The sequence below is a fragment of the Cricetulus griseus genome, chromosome 10 (genome assembly GCF_003668045.3).
Source record: "Cricetulus griseus strain 17A/GY chromosome 10, alternate assembly CriGri-PICRH-1.0, whole genome shotgun sequence".
NCBI classification, from domain to species: Eukaryota; Metazoa; Chordata; class Mammalia; order Rodentia; family Cricetidae; genus Cricetulus; species Cricetulus griseus.
The window spans coordinates 14310926-14333283 of record NC_048603.1 but is presented as its reverse complement, the minus strand read 5'-3'; the positions used below and the strand labels follow the sequence as shown (position 1 = coordinate 14333283).

At 45.3% G+C, this 22358-nt stretch overlaps 1 protein-coding gene across 1 annotated transcript in view; it reads left to right on the top strand.

Moving 5' to 3' along the window:
* Positions 1-22358, top strand: part of Grhl2 (grainyhead like transcription factor 2) — an 84976-nt gene that overhangs the window by 11432 nt on the left and 51186 nt on the right. The window contains exons 4-7 of the mRNA XM_027431486.2: positions 781-1174; positions 9312-9367; positions 11323-11479; positions 14970-15081. Of these exons, the coding sequence (XP_027287287.1) occupies positions 781-1174; positions 9312-9367; positions 11323-11479; positions 14970-15081 (719 nt within the window). The remainder of the gene's footprint in view (positions 1-780; positions 1175-9311; positions 9368-11322; positions 11480-14969; positions 15082-22358) is intronic.

The following is a 22358-nucleotide window of genomic DNA, read 5'->3' as shown; positions in this document are numbered from 1 at the left end:
TGGGAGGCAGAGGCAGGTGGATCTCTGTGAGTTTGAAACCAGCCTGGTCTACAAGAGCGAGTTCCAGGACAGGCTCCAAAACCACAGAGAAACCCTGTCTTGAAAAACCAAAAAGACAGTGTTTCACTGTGTAACTCTGGGTGGCCTGGAACTTGCAGGCTGGCCTTGAACTGAGAGATCTCCTGCCTCTGCCTCCTGAGTACTGGTATTAATGGCCTGAAGCCAACATGCAGGGCTGCTGAAGGTAGGGTTTTTTTTTTTTTTTAAGATTTATTTATTTATTTATTATGCATACAATAATCTGCCCCCATATATGCCTACACACCAGAAGAGTGCACCAGATCTCATAGATGGTTGTGAGCCACCATGTGGTTGCTGGGAATTGAACTCAGGACCTCTGGAAGAACAACAGTCAGTGCTCTTAACCTCTGAGCCATTTCTCCAGCTTCACTCTTCTGTTTCTACAGAGCTGGAAGTTAGATGTCAAGACACGGTGAGATTTAGGGCAACCTTTAACCCCCCCCCTTATTTTAGAGCGATGTGTGTGTTTTATGGAAGGCTGAGACCTCACTCTTTGCATCATCACCCAGGGGCACACAGACTTAGCTGTCTTCGTTGTAGTGACCCAGAGCTCCACGACACCCCATTGTGAATGAGCCTCCTATCAGCTCCTCCCTTCACGGTTTAGCAGGATGGCTGCCTGCGAGGGTGGTTGTTGCATCAGGTCTTTGAAGCGGAGGTTGCCTCTAATTCTATCATGTCTCGGGTCTGGGCACACAGAAACTGTCTCAGCACCGGTGAAGCCCACAGCACTTTGGTCGGAGGCGAGAACCGAGTGCAGGTCCTGAAGACCGTCCCGGTGAACCTCTGCCTCAGCCAGGACCACGTGGAGACCTCGAAGCGCGAGCAGTACAGCGTGTCCATCACCGAGAGCCCCGCCGTCATCCCCGTGTCGGGCATCACCGTGGTGAAAGCCGAGGACTTCACGCCGGTGTTCATGGGGCCCCCGGTGCACTATCCCCGCGCCGACGGCGAGGAGCAGCGCGTCGTTATCTTCGAGCAGACTCAGTATGACCTGCCCTCCATAGCCAGCCACAGCTCCTATCTCAAGGACGACCAGCGCAGCACCCCCGACAGCACCTACAGTGAGAGCTTCAAAGAGGGGGCCGCGGAGGTGAGTCCCAGGGCACGGCGCCCCCCTTTCCATTCCAGGGGTTGCATGAAATTGAGTTTATCTACACTTGTTATTACTATTTTTAATAATTTTATTTTATGTGCATTGGTGTTTTGTGTGCATGTATGTCTGTGAGGGTGTCAGGTATTGGAGTTACAGATAGGTGTGAGCTGACATGTAGGTTAAGGGCAGCCAGTGCTCTTAACCGCTGAACCATTTCTCCAGCCTCTCTCGTTTGTTGGTAATTTGGTGTGTTTTTAAATACGTGGAGGGATATTTCTGTCTTGTCTCTTGGGTCACACACACACACACACACACACAAGTATTATGGGCATCGGTGTTTTGCCTGCACGGATGTCCCTATGAGGGCGTCAGATCCCCTGGGACAGGAGTTGCAGACAGGTGTGAGCCGCCAGGGGACAGGAGTTGCAGACAGGTGTGAGCCGCCATGTAGTTGCTGGGAATTGAACTCAGGACCTCTGAAAGAGCAGCCAGTGCTCCTAACCGCTGAGCCATCTCTCCAGATCCTCTTGGGTCATATTTGGTTTTGGTTTAAGTCTTAAATATTTATGAGGGCTTAGGAGAAGCTTACGTGGAACTAATTGCTGTGCAGTTATCACCTTCATCTCCTTGGAACTTTCCAAACGCAGACGCTACAAATGTTGCAAGCCTGATCTCTCTTTTTGAAAAAATGTAACCCTTTGCCGCTTTTGTCAGACTGAACAGCCAGAAATTAGTTACATTGTCAACAATCCATTGTGTTTATGTGTGTGTGTATACTTTGTAACAAATAGGTCAGTCTTCTCGGCCTCTAAAACTGCACAACACAACCAGTTTTGTTTATTTCCCTGTTTTAGACTCACAAGTTCTAAGTGCATAAAAGTAAATTGTAGTAATTGTTTTCAATTGGGTAGTCAATGTCAGCCACAATGTAGGAAGTTTTTACCCTAAAGTGAACCTTTTTGACCTGGAATCATTCTTTCTCCTGGCTCTTGGTAATCGCTAATCGGCCTCTGTCACTGTAGGGTCATTTCCTTTAAAAACTTCATGTAAGTTGAATGTAATATATTCTTCTATATTGTCTTCTTTCATTTAGCATATATTTGGATTTATTTATTTTTGCTTACATGAAGACAGTTTGTGTGTTTTAATCCTGATCAGTATCTCAAGGTGAGGGCATATCACAGTTTGTTGGCCAGTCCATTAGTTGGTGGGTATTTGGAGTTATCATGATTAATGCTTTGCCAGACAGACGAGTGTATATCTTAGCAAGTGTAGTCTTTCATTTCTTGTTGTTGTCTAGGTCTGGAGTTAACTGCTGGATTATGAGGTATATGTGTGTTTCATCAGGCGCATACATCCAATACAGCATTTATGAGTAATGAGCTTTCATTTCTATCAGTGGTGAAGGAGTATTCCTGTTCTCCACACCACATGCCAGTATAAGTAATCTGCTTAACTCCAGCTCTCTTAGTGATAATTCGGTAGTGTCCATTCCGTTTTCACTCTGCATTTCTATGATGTCTCCTGAGTCTGAGTATTGTTTTGTGAAATTGTTTGCCTTTTATCTTATGTGGAGTGTCTGTTCAAGTCCTTGGCAGTTTTTTTTTTTTTTAATTTTAAAGAGTTATTTAGGTAAAGGGAATGGATATAAGCCTTTATTGTCTATATGCTTTTAATCCCAGAGTCCTTGTATGATTATATAATCAGATCAAATTTATCTCACCAAATTTGTCTTATAGTTTGTGCTTTTAAATCTTAAGATGTCTTTTTCTAACACAGTGTCTCAACAATTTCCTCGTGTGTGTGTCTAAAACAGTGTCTCAACAATTTTCTTCTGTGTTTCTGAATAGCTAGTACTTTCCCCCTTAGATGTAGGTTTCTGATCCACTTAAAAAATAATTTTGCAGGGAGGTGGTGGCACATGCCTTTAATCCCAGCATTTGGGAAGCAAAGGCAGGCAAATCTCTGTGAGTTCAAGGCAAACCTGGTCTATAGAGCCAGTTCCAGACAGCCAAGGCTACACAGAGAAACCCTGTCTCAAAAAGCCAATCTATACATCTGTCTGTCTGTCTGTCTGTCTATCTAGTTCTCCCCCCCTCCAATGTACTTATTTATCTATCTGTCTTTTGGATACCGACTCTGTATAGCCCTTGCTGTCCCGGAACTCATTATGCAGACCAAACTGCCCTCAGACTCAAAATTATCTGTTTGTCTCTGCCTCTCAAGTGCTGGGACTAAATGTGTGCACTAATATGCCTCGCTCTAATTTTGCAATTATTACTGTTACTATCATTAGGTTTTCTGAGACAGGGTTTCTCTGTGTAATCCTGGCTGTCCTGGAACTCACTCTGTAGAGCAGGCTGGCTTGAAACCTAGAGATTCATCTGCCTCAGCCTCCCTGTACCCCAGCCCCGACGGGCCCAACTACTATTATTTTTGAGGTATGTGCATACATGTGTTCATTTACATATTTACGTGCAGATGGAGATCAGGAGACGACTTTCAAGGGTCACTTTTTCTTTCTACCACGTGGATCTTGGAGATTGAACTCAGCTGGTTAGCCCTTACCAGCTGAGCTGTCTCTGGCCCACATTTGACATAGTATGAAGCAAGGCTCGGGGACCCTAGTCATTCCAGCACCATTTATTAATTTTTGTTGTTGTTGTTTTGTTTTTTGTTTTTTCCGAGATAGGGTTTCTCTGTGGATTTGGAGGCTGTCCTGGAACTCGCTCTTGTAGACCAGTTCGCTCTGTGGTCTCGAACTCACAGAGATCTACCTGCCTCTGCCTCCCAAGAGCTGGGATTAAAGGCGTGCGCCACCAACGCCCGGCCATTTATTAATTTTGAAGATAGATGTTCTTGTGTCCATTGACTTGCCATGGAATCTTAGGTTATTCACTGAGGCTATCTCTGTGGGCCACCTCTCCAATTCTTGATCTGGACTGTGCAGTGAGCACACACTTTGCCATGTAGGAGCAGTACCTCTGCTGAGAAATGAATGGCATTGGATTTTTGATTTTCAGCTTTTCTAGAACTATAAAGCAGGGTGTGGAGTGACTGCTGGTTTCGAAAAGAGAGTCAAGTACATCTGGCTTCCTGTCCAGTGCCCTTGGGATAGAGACACCTAAGAGCCATGAGCCACAGCTCACGGTGACTGCATTGTTAACATGGCAGAAGGGTGAAAGGGCTACACACATGTGATAGATGACAAACTTGCTTTTACAACAGCACAGCCCTTACGATTGAACTCCCTCTCAGGACTGGGGGTTAATTTATGTGACCCATCTCTCAACACTCCTGTGCCGTGGATCAAGTTCTTCTCACACAAGAATCTTAAGGGGCACAATCACACCATAGCCACAGTGTTCAAAGTGACAGCCATTTCATTTCATGACTGTCATTTGTGTCTTCTTAGTGAGGAGGATTGGCCACTGCAGCCAGAAGGCAATCTCACCTTTCTCCTCGGAGAAGTGTTGCTTTAAGATTCTCACTAATTCTATTGCATCAGGCAGTGCTCCACCCAATGTTTGTTTAAAATCTGCATGTTCCGTATCTATCCCAATAGAAATTGCTTATCTTTCAGGTAGAGGCCAGAGGCACAACAGCTTGGCCAGCAGCAGTTGCTCTCAAAGGGACACTAGCAACCCTGTCACGGCTGGCACTCATGCTTATGGGTACATGTCACATTCTCCCAACTGGGGAGTGACCACAGTCAGAGCTTTCTCTGCCCTGAGGGGCTATCACATTTCCTTGAACTTGGTAGATTTACAACTAGACTTTTAATGACCTTGTAATAAAAAGGAGGGAAAAAAAATCTGCCAATCAGTTTGTGTGACATCACTTGAGATCAACAACAACCTTTTGTAATTTTAATCTGAATGAGGGATCTTGTAGACCGATACTGCTGAATACTGCCCCCAAGTACTCAGGGGTGCTGCTGGGGAAAAGCAAATAGTTGAAGGCATCATCACTCAGTCCCATGGGAAGCCCGTGGCCTTTCTGGGAGGATTGCCATTGGTGCAGAGATTTGTTACTCAGGGAAGAGTGTGTGGCTGTGGACCAGGGAACTGTCACACTGTTTGGGGGACATGCTATCAGGTGTGTGTGTGTGTGTGTGTGTGTGTGTGTGTGTGTGTGTTGTGTGTGTGTGTGTGTGTGTGTGTGTGTGTCATTTAGATAAAGAAGGCTGTGAAGCAAAGCTGTTGTTGTACTTTGGGGCTTTTTGGAGTCCTTGAGTTAGCAAACTTGCTGGATGGGAAAGGGAAGGGCTGCCCACTCCGGTCAGCTGTTCATTCTGCCTCAGAGCAATCAGGAACTGTTTGCTTTGCAGGTGTTTTGAATTGAATTGAATGATCTGTGAATTGTGATCTGCGGGATAGACCACAGATCTATGAATCTGGGATCATTAGTCATCTCCTTGCGGAGGTGGTTGTGAGCATGAGTGTGAAGTCGAAAACCTGTCCAAACCTAGTTCTTTGTTTGAACAAACTCCAGAAATGTCTGGGACTCTGGCTGAGTTGACAACATTCATTTGTCACTGGAGAGAGCAGGGGGAGGGGAGCACTTTGGGTTGGATCTTGTCAAATGTAACCATGGGACGCCTATATACTCATTGTTCTGGAGGTGGCATGAGTCGGACATGGCCGGCCAAGGGCGTCTGCTCAGAAAGCTACAGTCAGTCATCTGTGCCATTGAGAATGTGGGGTACGGCAGAGAATGGTGCCTCCCTTGTCGGCCTTGTCTGTGGCACACTGGAAGCCTCACTGCTCGGGAGCCAGGAAGTGGCGTGGGTTCTCAGGGAACAGACTGCTCCGTCACGGTGACAGAACAGTTTGTAACGGGGGTTGAACTTGGCCCTACACATGTTGAGCAAGTGCACACTACCTCTGAGGAACATCTAGCCTTGCATAAATGTGATTATCATTATTATTATTGCTGTTGTTCTATTATTATTATTATTGGTTTTTCAAGACAGGGTTTCTCTGTGTAACAGTCCTGACTGTCCTGAAACTTGCTCTGTAGACCAGGCTGGCCTTGAATTCTACAGAGATCCACCTGCCTCTGCCTCCTGAGTTCTGGGATTAAAGGAGTGTGATAACCCAGCTGCTATTATTATTATTATTATTATCATCATCATTGTTGTTGTTTTTGCATAAGTGTGATGAATGCTCTCCCTCCCCTACCAGACAAAAAACATTCACAAAAATGGGACCTGCTCTGGTCTTGTTTAACGTTGTACCTGTCTCCTCATGTGGTTTCCAGCTGGTGTGAAGAGTATTTTCAACATAGCCGGGAAGACGATTGAATGAGCGATAAAGTTGAAACCAGTGGCCAGTGAGGAAAGACAGCTTTGTTTAGCTGTATCAGATTTCCTAGCAGATAAAGGATCCTTGTCTTCTTGTGGTATATTCTTAGCAGATGGCTTCTCTCCGCCCTCACCTCAGGAACAAAACTAGAATGCTAACACCCATTTTAAACATGCCGGTGTGTAGGGATGTAATATATGGTATCACACTTTTTAATTGAGCATCTTTTTCAAACACTATGTTCTAATCATGGTTCCCTTCCCTCATCTCCTCCACCCATTCATCTTCATGACTTTTCTCTCTTTCGAAAGCAAATGGACGGGGCGTTGGTGGCAAGGCAGAAGCAGGGGGATCTCTGCAAGTTCGAGGCCAGCCTGGTCTGCAGAGCAAGTACCAGGATAGGCTCCAAAGCTACACAGAGAAACCCTGTCTCGAAAAACAAAACAAACAAAACAAAACAAAACAAAAAAGCCAACGGGCAGGGCTGGAGAGCTGGCTCAGAGGTTGGGAGCACTGGCTGCTGCTCTTCCAGAGGTCCTGAGTTTGGTTCCCAGCAACCACATGGTGTCTCATAACCATCTATAATGAGATCTGGTGGGCAGGGATACACACAGACAGAACACTGTATACACAATAAATAAATGAATCTTTAAAAAAAGAAAGCAAATGGGCAGATCAAACAAACCAGAGTAGAACATTCTTAACCATAGTCCAGCTGAGCTAAACAGCACTCTTGTAACTCTGACCATTGTCTTTCCTGCCTTCCAACAGGGTAGGTGGATAGCCAGATTTAACAACTTAGTGTTTGAAATGTGGCTAGCTGACCGAGTAACTGAGCATCTATGTTTTTGTTAACATAGCACATATGGTATGGCTAGTGGCTACTGCAGCAGGCTGTGAAGATCTAGACCATGAGGTTCTCCCTTCTTAATTGGTCCAGGACTGTGTCCTTGGCTCTATGTCTGTTTCACGTTTGTGCCCGCTGCCCTGCCTTGACTCAGGGTGGCCCCCTTGTACCTGGATTACTTTTGTCAACCAAAGCCCACTGGTTGTGGAATTGCCACAGACTTTCTGTTTCTTCCTGGTAATCCCCACTCTGCTCTTCTTGTAGGATACATGAATTAATGAATGGGCTTCTTCCTCTAGGATACATGAATGAATGAATGGGCTTCTTCCTCTAGGATACATGAATGAATGAATGGGCTTCTTCTTCTAGGATACATGAATGAATGAATGAATGATTGATTGATTCAACATGGACTTCCATGCAGAGTTGTTTGTTGTATTTTCTTCGTTCACTTTATTGTTGCTTTTCATGTGAATTTATTCCTCTCAACCATTTTTTTTTTTTTTTAAGGCCAAGTTGGTATCTTATATAATTTCTATGTTTCTTCTGGCACCAAGCAGATGGCAAAGCTCTAGAAAATTCTCTCTGAAGGGTTTGCAGACTGATTGCAAAAGAAACACAAACCAACGCCTTTGATTCTCCCATGTGATCACTCAACCAACCACCCAACACTTGTGCCGTGTGCATGGGTTCGTGTGGGTGGGTAAAGTTTTGAGGGCAGGCCGGTCTTCTTGGGTCTGAGGAATAAGACTAGGTAATAATTGTGAACGTGTCAGCAGAAACTGCAGAATAAAAGCAAACTGAATTCTGGACGCGGTGGGTGCGGGTTGTGAGGATCATTTGGAAACAGCTGTGAGACCTTTCCCTGAAGAAGGAAACTCCTGAAACAATGGACAAAGAATGGAAATGAGAGGAAGGAGGAGGCGTCATAGAGGAAAGGGCCACATGAGTGTGAATGGGTGGACAGCATGTCTGTATGTCTTTCCACCAATATCATTCTTGCTTTATAGGTCAGATGTTTGTGTTTGTGTTCTTGTGTGTATATGCGTGCATGTATGTATATGTATGGATATGTGTATCTGTGTGTATGTATGTACATACGTCCATGTGTGTTCTTGTGTGTGAGCACAGGCTATGGCATGTGGGGAGGTCAGAGGAACACTTACAGATGTCAGTCTTCTTCCACTGTGTGGGTTCTGGATATCAAACTCGGGTCTTCAGGCTTGGGGGCAAGAGCCTTCACATGCTGGTGTTAAAATCTGAAACTATCTAAATGCACATACAAACACATGCATGCACATACGTGTGCACAAGCTCCCTCACACCAGGACCCAGTTCATGTAACACTAACCTTAGAGCCTCCTCCCAAAATCTACTCTGAAAGCATCTGCCAGGAGAGATGCTTAGGACCCTGGATACGGTCAACAGGTTACTGTCTACTTGGATCTAATACACACAAAATGTTCGTGCTGTACCAACCATGCTTTTAGTATTTTTGCTTGTCTGTCTAATGTGATCACATACCATGAGTAGACTTTTTTGGGAGGGACAGGGTTTCTCTGTGTAGCCTCGGTTATCCTGGAACTGGCTCTGTAGCGCAGGCTGGCCTCACCAGCACCAAGCTTATGAGTAGAAATTTAACAGAGAAAATACATACAATTTTGTATGTCAGGTAAAATAGCTAAAACTTGATTCTTGATGGTTCTAATCTAGAAACTATGCTTGTAACCACTCTATTAGCCTGCCTTTTGCTGTCTCATTTTTTCTCTGTGATCCATTAATTTGAAATTTGTAACATTTGAAATAAAGTGTTAGAGACAACAGAAAGGTGAAAAAAAAATGGTTTCTATGTTTGAAGACACAATGTACCACTAACTACATTGTCATTTACCTGTGTGTGTGTGTGTGTGTGTGTGTGTGTGTTTAATGTTTACATATATCCTCAGTCTATTTGTTTTAAATCTACAATTTAAATTTTCAGAAATTCCGGAGTGCTTCCGTTGGTGCTGAAGAGTATATGTATGACCAGACAGCAAGGTAGGCCACCAGGGGATGCCCATAACTGCTTTTTTAAGCGCTTTATTCTATTACTTTATGTGTAAGGTGTTGGTTTGCATGTATGTCTGTGTACCTCATATGAACCTGGTTCCTGTAGAGGCCAGAAAAGGGTGTCCCATCGCCTGGAACTGGAGTAACAGATGGTTGTGAGCTGTCACGTGGGTGCTGGGAGCCAAACCTGGGTCCTCTAGAGGAGTGAGGAGTAGCGCTCTTAAACCCTGAACCATCCCTCTGACTCCACTCTCAGATTTGTATCAAATAATAGGAATATTTTTAAAGAAAAATCATAAGTGATTTCTTAGTCTAAAAGTTAAAATATAAACACAATATAAACACATTTCTAAAGTGTCTACCAAAGAAGTGGAGTTCCTCCCAACCCTGTAAGTGGGACATTTGAGAGGTCATGTTTCAGTCACCTGTGCTTCAAAGCCTTCTGGAAACTGAGGGATGAGTGGGCTGACTAACTGACCGAAGGCAGCAGAGAGGGACTAGAGAGTCACAAGGTAGAGTTTATTAATGGCCCCCTTCTGTGGCTTATCCCGAAGTGCAACCAAAACAAGCATTTTTGGAAGAACGTATAAAAAAAAAAGATGTGATTCATACCTACTATGTAAATTTTGAACAGTCAATATAGTCTTCAGAATTAGGAAAAAAAATCAATGTTTTTGTTTTATAGACTATATCTTAAAAATATCAGAGAAATTCTGAGCAGAGACCTGCAGCTCTGTCTACAGTGAGCTAGACAGTAAACATCAGACATTACTGTCCCAATAAAACTTTATTTGCAAATGTAGCAGTAAACCAGTTGTCCACAAGCCATCACGTGCAAGCTTGCTTTGGAGTAGCCTCACCACGAATCCTTCTGCAGGTCTGTACACAAGAAACAGGCCAGTTTTTGTGGCACATGCCCATGATTCTGGCTGCTCAGAAGTTTGAGGCAGAAGGATCACAACCAAGTTCCAGGGCAGCCTAACCCACAGCCAGACCCGTTCTCAAAATGAAACACAACAGCGCTGAGGTTGTAGCTCAGTGATAGGACACTGGCCTGGAGCTTGTGAGGTGACGGGTTCAATTCCCTTTATTGCAAAACAAACAAAATGAGATGAAAATACCCCACCCCCACCCCTTTGTTAAGGAGGGAATGTGATGCTTAGCAGTGAATGTTTGAATGGGGGTTTTCGTATTTTGAAATATTTTTAGGTAAGTATAATGGGATTTTCTTTCGCAGCCTGGTCCTGACACCCTTCTGAGCCCCAAATAAACACACAGGTGCTATATTAATTAAAAAAGTGTTGGCTGATGACTAGAGCTTCTTATTGGCTGGCTCTGTCTTAATTATTAGCCCATTTCAATTAATCTAAGTATTTTCACATGGGCTTATCTTACCGGAGAAGGGTTCGGACCTCTAACTCCTTTGGCAGCCTACATGGCAACTGTTCTTCTAGGGGCTGTCTCTGCCTACCTTTTCCAGAATTCTCCTTGTCCTAGTCCGCCTCTCTTCCTCACTTATTGGTCAGACAGTGTTTTATTCATCAACCAATAAAAGAAACATATACTTCCCCCATCAGCTAAGTTGTGGCTGGATAGGAAGAAAACTGGGCAAACACAAACTGAAGAGAAGCACTGGAATTGGACATGTTCTTGAGCTGAATGGCCCAGGATCTGTCCATGGTTCTCTGACATTAGTTCCCCCAGCACATCCTGGACTTTCTCCCCACTTAAACCATCTGGTTTATGAGCCATGGTTAAAAACGCTATGTGTATTGCACACTATTGACCCTTGGTCTGGACTCATACCTGCTGCTATATTTTGTATTTTGTCTGTAAGGTGGAGTAAACACTTGTTAACACTCCTGTAAAATTCTGTCGATGCTCGAGAGGTAAGCATAATGTTCAAGTCAGTGACCTGGCTGCTCTTTGTTTTCTCTTTGCAGTGGTACATTTCAGTACACCCTGGAAGCCACCAAATCTCTCCGTCAGAAGCAGGGCGAAGGCCCCATGACCTACCTCAACAAAGGACAGTTTTATGCCATAACACTCAGCGAGACTGGAGACAACAAATGCTTCCGACACCCTATCAGCAAAGTCAGGGTATGGACAGCATTTCTCAAAATAAAAGGGCGGGGTGACCAGCGGAGTGGAATTAATTACTCCCTCACATCTTCATGGATTGGCACCGGGGGGAAAAAAATCCCAAAATAAATAACTCAGAAAGTTTGGTGCAAGAGAACCTATTGGCTCCCGGTTTATCATTTTAATCAGTAACCGATAAACCCCAGGGGAGCAACTTGGTTGAACATGCCTTTTCACTGTATCCAAGGAATTCCTCTTACCTCACTCACGGCTTGTAGGGCGTGTAGTTGTTTTCAGTCAATCTGTAAATCAGGATATGTTTGTGGGTGCAGGGTAGCTGAGAGTGTTTTCTGCTGAGTTCTGGACCATTTACAACCCTTCCAGAGCCTTCTGCAGTGCCCGGCTTACCCAGCATTCACAAGATGAGGTCCGATCCCCACCAGCAGTAGCTTGGAGCGGTTTCAGATTCATTTGTGGGAAACGACATTGGAGCCCTCACTGTCTGCTTTGGGAGCCTGCCAGTCCCTGGCAAGTCCACCCCTGCCAACAGGGAGGGGAGGGAAGTTACTGCAGGCTTGAGAAAGGACTGGAGGACTTTCCTGGTTCGTTGCTGTTGACTGAGTTTCTGCTGCAGAGTAGATTTTCCTGGTCTCCTATAAACAGCTTCGTGCTGCTGTGTCTGTGGTCTCCGCCCACCGTATTCTGTCCATAGCTGTGTCCTAATGAGCTTTTCAGGTTGAGAAGTAGGGAACCATAGCATGACTAGGACACAATGCCCCCACCATGTGCCTGCCAGGTTCTCATGCACTGTGAGCCCATTGGAGGTCAAAAGGTGCCCAGGAAGTTTACATGTTCCAACCATGGTTGAGGACACACTGCTTCAAACAGGTCATACAGTGACAGTGTCTTCCTCGTGTGAGGGACTGCCCTAGGCCTCGCAAATCCAATAACTTTTTGAAACGACCAATAATAATAATAATAATAATAATAATAATAATAATAATAATAAAATCCATTGTAACGTGGTAGAATATTATTTTAAGCTGTGTGATTTTTGTCTATGCTGCATTTGTTTAACATGGTGAAGCTGTGATTTTTTTTGTCTAAAACACCTGATGGTCTAATAAAGAGCTGATTGGTCAATAGTGAGGCAGGAGCAAGGATAGGCGGGGCTGACAGGCAGAGAGGATAAATAGAAGGAGAAATGATGAAGAGGAGGACCAATGAAAGAACAAGGGGAGGAGAACCAGGGGCAGCCACCCAGCTACGTAGTCAGCCACAGAGTAAGAGTGAAAGTAAGAAATACAGAAGTAAAAAAGATGAAAGCCCAGAGGGAAAAGGTAGATGAGTTAATTTAAGAAAAGCTTGCAAGAAACAAGCCAAACAAGGCCGGGCATTCATAAGTAATAAGAAGACTCCTGTGTGATTTATTTGGGATCTGGGTGGTGGATCCCTTAAAAGACCCCCAAAAGTACCAAAGAGTAAAAAGCAACCTCCAACACTGTACCATACACTGTAATATTACATTGTAATAATAAGAAAACTTGGCTTTCAGAAGCTAACCAGTGTCGGCCGTTAAGATGGGCAGACCCTGGGCACAGGTACCAGCTTCCTGACTCTAGCTCTTCTAAGCATAAGGGTGTTGCATTGTGCTGGGGTTGTCTAGTCAGTCCTAGTCCGTGTGAGGCTTTGGGCTCCATTCCCTGCACCATCAAGAAAACCAACTACAACTAGAAACTGCTCCATCCATGGAGCTTCCGGAAGGGATGAAAAGCAGAGATGTTTCCCCCAGGGGTCTCCATCTAGACATGGGGCGTCTGGGAAGAATACCAGGGATGCATTTGTCTTTCTTTTAAAATATCTTAAATCCTAGGTAAGAGTTTAATCGTGCACTCTGAAAAGGTGGCAGCCATTTAAGGATGGGACAATGGTTTAGACTTTCCCAACTGTTTCACTTTGTTGGGATCATAGAAGTCCATCAATATGAAAATTTTATGCTGGGTTTGATGTCACACGCCTTTAATCCCCGCACTGGGCAGGCAGAGGCAGGTGGATCTCTGAAATTTCAAGTTCGAGTTCCAGGATAGGCAGAGCTGTTCCACAGAGAAACCCTGTCTCAAAAAGCCAACAAAACAAAACAAAACCCCAAAACAAGCCCCCCCTCTCCCCAAACTGATTAATACTGAAATTTTTATCTCCTTTTGTTCCATTTTGGCTGAAATGGTTCAGTGGTTAAGAGGCCATTCTTTCAGAGGACCCAGGTTCAATTCCCAGCACCCACATGGGGCAGCTCACACCTGTCTGTAACTCCAATATCTGACACCCTCACAGACACACAAGCATGCAAAACACCAATGCACATAATTCATTCACTCCAGAGACTGTGACAGAGATATTGCTGTCTGCATTCCGAAAATGACACTAAATATATATAAATTTAGTTTAATGGGGGCTGTTTGTAACTGGGAACTGAAGTGAGGTTTGGATTCTTATTTGGATTCTTAGTTTCTCTAGCTCGTGTAGAGAACAGCCATGTTTTATTGAGGTGTATAGCTGCCCTTGTACTTTGGGGTTATAAATTATCTGAGGCTTTAATAAATCTTAATCAATATGGGTTTGTCCGCTAGCATTTCTGTATTTCCTGTGTAATCCCCTCATTACCTGCTCCACTCCAGCCCGAGGCACCTTCCTAGGTGAGAGAAGGATGGCTGCTTCTTTACAAATGGCTCCAACTTCTTTTAAGACAGAGGTTTCAGACCGTGTTTATTCTCAGTGCAAACTAAGGGCATTTTGGTGTTCTAGCTAACCACACAAAATAACAAGATTGTCAGATTGCTTTGTCTGATTGTTTATGATGATTCTGTAAGAAGGATAAAGGATCCTGTCTCTCTTTGCTGTTTCTAATTTGGATGTGTGTGTGTGGGTGTACACATGCATGCCTGAGTGCCTGTCAAAGGATAACTTGGGAGTTGGTTTTCTCCATCGACCCTGTGGGTCTCTGAGGTCTAATTCAGGTCATCAGGCAACAAACTCAATTCATTGAGACGTCCGCTTGTCTCTATTCTCTGGGTTTCTTCTTCTTCTTCTTCTTCTTCTTCTTCTTCTTCTTCTTCTTCTTCTTCTTCTTCTTCTTCTTCTTCTTCTTCTTCCTCCTCCCTCCTCCTCCTCCTCCTCCTCCTCCTCCTTCCTCCTTCTTCCTCTTCCTCCTTCTTCCTCTTCTTCTCCTCCTTTTTTTTGAGGCAGGGTTTCTCTGTTCAGCCCTTGCTGTCCTGGAACTCACTCTATAGACCAGGCTGGCCTCAAACTCAGCAATCTGCCTGCCTCTGCCTCCCAAGTGCTGGGATTTAAAGGCCAGAGCCCCACTGTGCCTGGCCCTCTCTGTACTTTTCTTAAACAGTAAATTAGGTACATTTTAGAAACATACCCATGGTACAGCAGCCAGGAGTGGAGGCTGTGTGAGGCCGTGGGACACTGAACAGAGGGTAATGACCGCTGTCATCTCCTGCAGAGTGTGGTGATGGTGGTCTTCAGCGAAGACAAAAACCGAGACGAGCAGCTGAAATACTGGAAATACTGGCATTCCCGGCAGCACACGGCCAAGCAAAGGGTCCTTGACATTGGTAAGTTGCCTGACCCTCTAGGCTCTGGCAAGCCGGCAGGCTGCCAATCAGAGCCCAGTACAGTGACCACAGCACTTTGCCCTGCCAGGCACTGCATTGCACATGCTACCTGGGATGACATAGTTAGCGCACAGATCAGACTATAATCAGTCGTGCCAAGCAGAGAACAAAGCATTTCCCTTCCATCAGATCTTATATAATAACAGGAATGCGTTTTGCAACAACCATGGCAGCTTTGAAAACATTTCCATGCCTTGTGTTTGAGCCAAACAGACAGCGAAGCAGGTCAGATAAAACCCCTGTCCCCCTCTACATGATAAAACTCAGAACCGTGAAGCTCAAGACCTCTCTAGAAGGAGAGGGGGTGTCTTGTGACTCTAGAGTGACCTATTGTCTTCAGCTCTGTCCCAAGTCCCTTCATTCCCACTATACCTACCTCAAGAAGTAGGTGGTCAGGAAAAGAGCTGCCTGAGTGACCTTGCCTGCCAGGCGAGAAGAAACGAGCCTACCGGGTTTATTGCATACTCTTTTATAAGTACCTTGTGCTAACCGATTGCACCCCTGAGCTCCTCTTGTATACTCCTAATGCCATGTCTGCTCTCCAGAGACCAATGAGGCTTCTGAACGGCAGCACCATCTACCAGGGTCCAAACAGAAAGGCAGACACCATGCCAAGTAGTCAAGGAGTTCCTTGCCAAGACTGGAGAGGATGGAGTACTGGGAGGCAATCCAGATAGTATCTGAGGGCCTGGAGAATCAAAGGGGAGCCACCCAGGGGGTGCTGGGACCACAGAGGAAGTCGTTTTTCCACTGGAGGGTGGAACCCCAGAGGAACCGCTGCCAGTCACCATGTCAGTGCCAACCTGGAGAAGTGCCCAGGCCTTCCCGCTTCGGAGCTCCCTGTCTGGGCTCCTCACTGGCTTGATCGAACCCGAGGCCAGGGGCCACAGGGCCTGGAGAGATGGAATTTGTGCAGATCAGCTTCCTAGAGTCAGAGAAGTAGGAGAAAGTAGATTTCAAAGTTCCCAGAAATTTTCTCGAAAGTAGGCAGTAATATGTGGGTTTAGCAACGTTACGCACATAAAAAGATACCTTTTCTCATATTTATGGTCATAACTCCCTCTTTAGACTAAGTCTGTCTTCCCAGTGAATGTAGGCAGGAGGCGGATTTTCAGTGGGCATCACAAAGTATTAAGCCAGTAAAAGGACGTTTGCTGTTATTTCTTGTACAATGGAACAAGGGCTTTTGTAGTTTTTCTCCCTGGACCAACGGCAGAGATTAGCTTAGCGACTAGGTTAGAGTTACCAGAGGACATTTTGAAACCAAATCTTATTATACCTTGTAGAATGGTTAAGCTACTCCTATTCCTCATTTCCCTCACTGCCACGCACAGTGGGCTTGGGTGGATAGAGAGAGACACAGGGGAAACTGAGGCAGGCAGAAGGGTCCACCTCAACAGGTGAGTTGTCCTTGAAATCAGTACAAGCTCTAGGGCCAGAACTGTCTTCCTGATCCAATCCCGGGCTCTGAGACCCCGAGACTGGGACAAAGGACTGGGGGGAAACTTGCCCTAACCTGTTCTATAACCGCCTGTGTAGTGCAGAGGGGCAATTTTATTTTATTTGAAAAGTTAGTCTTATAATTATTGCCCAAGAAAATGAGAGAAGCAATTAAATAGAAATATGGGCTCAGTTCAAATAAGGCGAGTAATAAAGGCGTCTTGCTGGCATGCCTGTCGGTTCAACTCTGACACTGTTAAGTTTTCAGGGACTCCAGTAATTTCCCGCCTGTTTAGCTCCTCAGATAAATCTCTTCTTTACTACCTGCCATTTGCCTTCAGCCTTTCTTCCCCAGAGAGCCTCACACCCATGTGTGAAGGCAGAGTGTGTGCGCGCGCGCGCACACACACACACACACACACACACACACACACACACACACACACACACACACACACACGATCTTTGAGATGAAGCTTCATGGGAGATGGAACTCTGCTTTCAAACCTTAATCTCCCACAGACTGTCTAACCTCAGCCTGAAAATCACTCAGGGAGAAACTACATAACTGGGCATTAAAGCCAAGACTCAAAACCACGTGCCCTGGCTGGAGATGGCTCAGTGGTTCAGCTTTTTGCTTAAGCTCTGCTTTTCAAGAGGACCCAGGTTCAATTCCTAGCACCTGCATGATTTCTCACAAGCGTTTGTAAATCCAGTTCCGGCAGATCCAACGCCTCTTCTGCCCTCCCCGAGTACACGGTGCATATGTATCCACGCAGACAAAACACTCAGAAATTCATACCCACAAAATAAGTAAACCTAACAACAACAAGACAGTCCCCAAATTTCCCTGATTGTCTGTGGTTATTAAGTTCATCTGAGCCTTCTGTGGTTCCCTGAAAAAGAAAGAAACCCAAGCCGGGCCTTGGTGGCACACGCCTTTAATCCCAGCACTCGGGAGGCAGAGGTAGGCGGATCTCTGTGAGTTCGGGGCCAGCCTGGTCTCCAGAGCGAGTGCCAGGATAGGCTCCAAAGCTAGACAGAGAAACCCTGTCTCGAAAAACAAAAAAACAAAAACAAAAAACAAAAAAACAAGAAAAGAAAGAAAGAAACCCAAGCCAGGACAGAAGGAAGGAGGCTACCAGCTTAGCTTAGGCCCCTGCTCCCAGACTACAAATTTCAGCCAAGCTGTCTCTTCATCGGCTACCCACCCCCACCCAGGGTGCTCTTTGCATGAATAATCAGTCATCCCTCACTCCCCACCAACCCCACCAAGGGTGTTGTTTGTATAAACACTGGGTCACCCCCACCCCTACTCTGGGCGCTCTTGGCCTGAACACTCCGTCAAACTTGCTCACTAATTTCTTTGAGGTCCCGGTCACTGTAGCCTCATCGTCCTGTCTCTACCATCTGTATGGACACCAAGTCACCTGCTGCCTATTCTCATATGTTTGTATTTCTCACAGTTTCCTCTCCTTCTAGAGGGTAAACTCCATGACAGCAGAGACATAGTGAGCCTTCAATAAACACTGAATGAATGAATGAGTGAGTGAGCTCATACTGGCAGAGGGTCAGTGTGAAGGGATGAACTTTGTCTTAGTAACAGCTACTCCTGGGACACCATCTCCTTTGCTCCGAGCTTTCTCTATCGCTCTACACTAACTTAAAAAATTCATCCCTGGGAGGAGAGGCTTCGGTCAGGATGTAAAATAAAGAAACAAACAAATAAATAAAAATTCGTCCCCAAACTGATCGTTGGGTGACCTCAAAGCTGAGACGTGAGGTGGCGGGAGCAAGAGCTCCTTCCTAGTCCACACTTCCTAGTCCACAGCTGGTGAGTATGGGTGGATGAAACCCCACTCGGGCGGGTGGCTGCTCCCCCTCTCTGCGTTCCTGTGCTGTATCTCAGGGCTTGGCTGGCTTTTGGCGCTGCTCACACACTTCACCAATCGACAGAAGACACTGTCACTGTCACTCTGGCCTGCTTCTGTCCTTGCCTTGCAACCCTGAAGACATTCTGCCGTCTGCCTGGGACTGTTGTGTGGGTCTTGAGTATCTGAAAGCCAGGTCCGGTGTGTAGTTCTTACGCATTGGTTCATAAACTATTTGGGGGTGGGGCAGGAAGTGTTAGCCATGAGCTCAGACTCCATAGGCGTCAAACAAACGACCACCCAAAGCTCTCCCAGTCACACCAGCTCTTTATTGTGAGCCAAGCGCCTTGATAATGGCAATTATTCCAGGCTGTAAATAAATTTACATTCTGCTGCTCAAGAAGCATGACCGTGTCAATTATGCCTCCCACATGGAAAAGCCATTTAAATGATATTTGTCATTTGATTGTCTTTGAGTTTAAAGGCCTCATTATGTTCAGACACTGAGTCAGTGATGAGCCCAGATTTCTTTCCACACCAGCTTGAGGAAATACATACCTTCATTCATTCAGCTGGTATTTATTGAACACCTTCTGCTGGTGAAGCCATTTTCAGCCCTGTGATTGAAATGTAGTTAAGGAAAGGGCCTTACTCTCACATGGCCAGCACCTAGAGGTAAGGAGATGGACAACCGGAATGTCAAAAGGATACTTTCTCAGGGTGGATGTTTCTGAAGGGACGTCAAGGCTGCATGAGTTAAAAAGGAACTGGAGGACACTGTTAGCCTGGAAAAAGCACCTGCCTAATGGTCAAGATTTAAAAAAAAAAAAAAGATTGATAATGGAAAACTATTTTATAGATCTATTAAGAAAGATAAGAGAGCTAGGAGGTGGTGGTGCACGCCTTTCATCCCATCACTTGGAAGGCAAAAGCAGCAGGGTCTGTGAGTCTGGGGTCAGCCTGGTCTACACAGCCTGGTCTACACAGAATAGATAGGAGAGACTCAGGCTCTCTCATGCATCCTAGTGAGACACACACACAGAGAGAGAGAGTTGATGGGGCAAACAGAATCTTGGGATACAAGATCTTTCTCCATAGTGAGTTGTAGCACTTGATTTTGGGGGCTTTGGATAAACATTTCAGATGTCTGTCAGGATTGTAATGGGAGCATGGATTCTGGGCCAGCATGTGGGGAAGGGACCAGCAATTTGGAAACGGGGGGAAAACAACAACAACAAAAAGCCATCCCCTTGATAACTGATTGGAAGTGGGGATTAAGGAGAAGAGGACCACGAAGGGACAACACAGCTTTGCCAACTGAATAGTGACTGCCCCAACTCGTAGAGGTGGTGTTGGCAAGAGAAGCAGCCTGGCCAGGTCGTGGGGGAGTGGAGACCAGATACTGAGTTCAGACTGGTGTCTGCAACTGCCCACATACAGAGCAGGTTGGCAGGTTCCTGGGGGCTCATTTGCATGAGAGAGACACAAGTTTTATAAGCGTGATTCGTGGAGAAATCCTGGAAGTGGCTCACAAGTAAAGTGGACTTATGAACTCTAACCAGTGAATATCTGCAGCTCTGATTGGGTGTTTTTCTGTTAACTTTCAAACAGGGAAAGTAAATGAGATGACAGTCCCTGACTCATTGGCACCATAAAAATAGGCCCACGGCCAGCTTGTAGCACATTTACACACGGGATTTCTCCTGGACACAATTCTGGATTCTCTTGCTGTGTTGTAGCTCTGATGGTCCAAAATAATGCACATCACAGTTTTTTGGGTTTTTTTTTTTTTGGGGGGGGGGCGAACCCTGATTTGCATTGAATGCTTTGTGTGTGGCAGCTGGATCCTACAGCCAAGCTCCTAGTTCAAGTCTTAGTTACCATAGCATATCACAGTTTTTTTCAGGGTCCCAGAGGGAGAAGCAGGTTTTGATGTTTGGGAAAGCATCTGTACTTTGTAGCGCCAATGGACAGACAACATTTTATGGGTAGCTAAGCTAACTTATGTTCTTATTCAACCTCTGGATTTAACATTGTTTCAGTCATTATTTCCTGCCTCAGGGTTTGCTAGGTGTAGTGTTAGTAGTAATCCTGTAATTATACATTTGATTTTCAATTATCAGCATGCCATTATAGGATTTGTGAGTGTGAGTGGATGTGTGTCCCCCAATACAAATGGCTTAAAAGCCATTTTAAAACTGTGTCCCATTGTAACAGTTTCACGTGAAGGAAGACTCAGCTACCTTGGCGTGAAAACATTAAGTAAAGTGTTAATCCTGAGGATCAAATGAAGTCTTCTAGAAGGTTCTCAAGGCCAGGGTCTCAATGTCCATTGTGAATTATTCAGGTTCGAGCTTCTGTGCTAGACTCATACAAATCAGAATTGTATTCAAATTACATCTTTTCCTCAGGGTTTTTCTGGAGGAGACTGGCATTGCAGTTCTGTGTTGATATATGCCTCCTTGCAAGGTTTTATTTTTTATTTATTATATTATTTACTTATTCATTCATTTGTTTTTTGATAAAGGGTTTCTATGTAACTCTAGAGCCTATCCTGGAACTTGTAGAATTTGTAGATCAGGCTCTCCTCCAACTCACAGAGATCCACCTGCCTCTGCCTCCCGAGTGCTGGTAGTAAAGGCGTGCGCCCCACTGCCTGATGCCTCCTTGTAGTTTTGCAAGAAGTCCCAAGCTGGCTACTCAGAAGAGGTAGAAAAGCAAGGAAAGGCAATACAGTGTCCATCTGGTCAGTGAAGGTGGATTTTGTGGCCCAGGGAGGAGATGAGTCCCATGAGGTGATCTAGCACCTGGCTGTTCCTCTCAGCTTAGCTCTGGCTGTCTGGGACGATAAGACTCCCTCCCACTAGTTCCATCCATTTGCCTGTTTCAAGACTCCATTGTTTTTTTTCTGCTGAGTAGTACTCCATTGTACTCACATTTTCTCTATCCATTCTTCAGTTGAGGGGTGTCTAGGTTGCTACCAGGTTCTGGCTATTACAAATAATGCTGCTATGAACATAGTTGAACAGATGTCCTTGCTGTATGAATGTGCTTCTTTTGGGTATATGGCTAAGAGTGGAACTGATGGATCTTGTGGTAGATTGGTTTCCATTTTCCAGAGAAACCACCATACTGATTTCCGAAGTGGTTGTACCAGTTTGCACTCCCACCAGCAGTGGAGGAGTGTTCCCCTTTCTCCACATCCTCTCCAGCATAAAGCGTTGTTGGTGTTTTTGATTTTAGCCATTCTGACAGGTGTAAGATGGTATCTCAGAGTTGTTTTGATTTGCATTTCCCTGATGGCTAAGGATGTTGAACAATTTCTTAAGTCCCTTTTGGCCATGGATGGGACGAGAAGAAACCATCCTGAGTGAGTTAACTCAGACACAAAAAGAAAAACATGGTCTGTACTCTCTCATAAGTGGATATTATACATAGAGCAAAGGATAACCAGCCTATATCCACAATCCCGGAGAAGCTAGGAAACAAGGAGGTCCCTAAGAGAGACATACATGGACCCCCAAGAAGGACAAGATCTCCTGAGTAACTTGGGAGCATGGGGGGAGGGGGCAGGGGGGTAGGAGAAAGAGGAGGGGAGGAGAACATGAGGGATCGGGAAGGTCCATTTGGGGGAAGAACAGAGAAGGAGAGCAGGAAAGCAATACCTTGATAGAGGGAGCCATTGTGAGCACTAGGGAAATTCCCAGGAACCCACAAGGATGACCCCAACTAAGAATCTACGCAATAGTGGAGAGGCTACCTTAAATGACCTTCCCCTATAATGAGATTGATGACTGCCTTAAATGCCATCCTAGAGCCTTCATCCAGTAGCTGATGGAAGCAGAAACAGAGATTCACAGCTAAGCACTGAGCCAAACTCCTGGAATCCAGTTGTAGAGAGGGAGG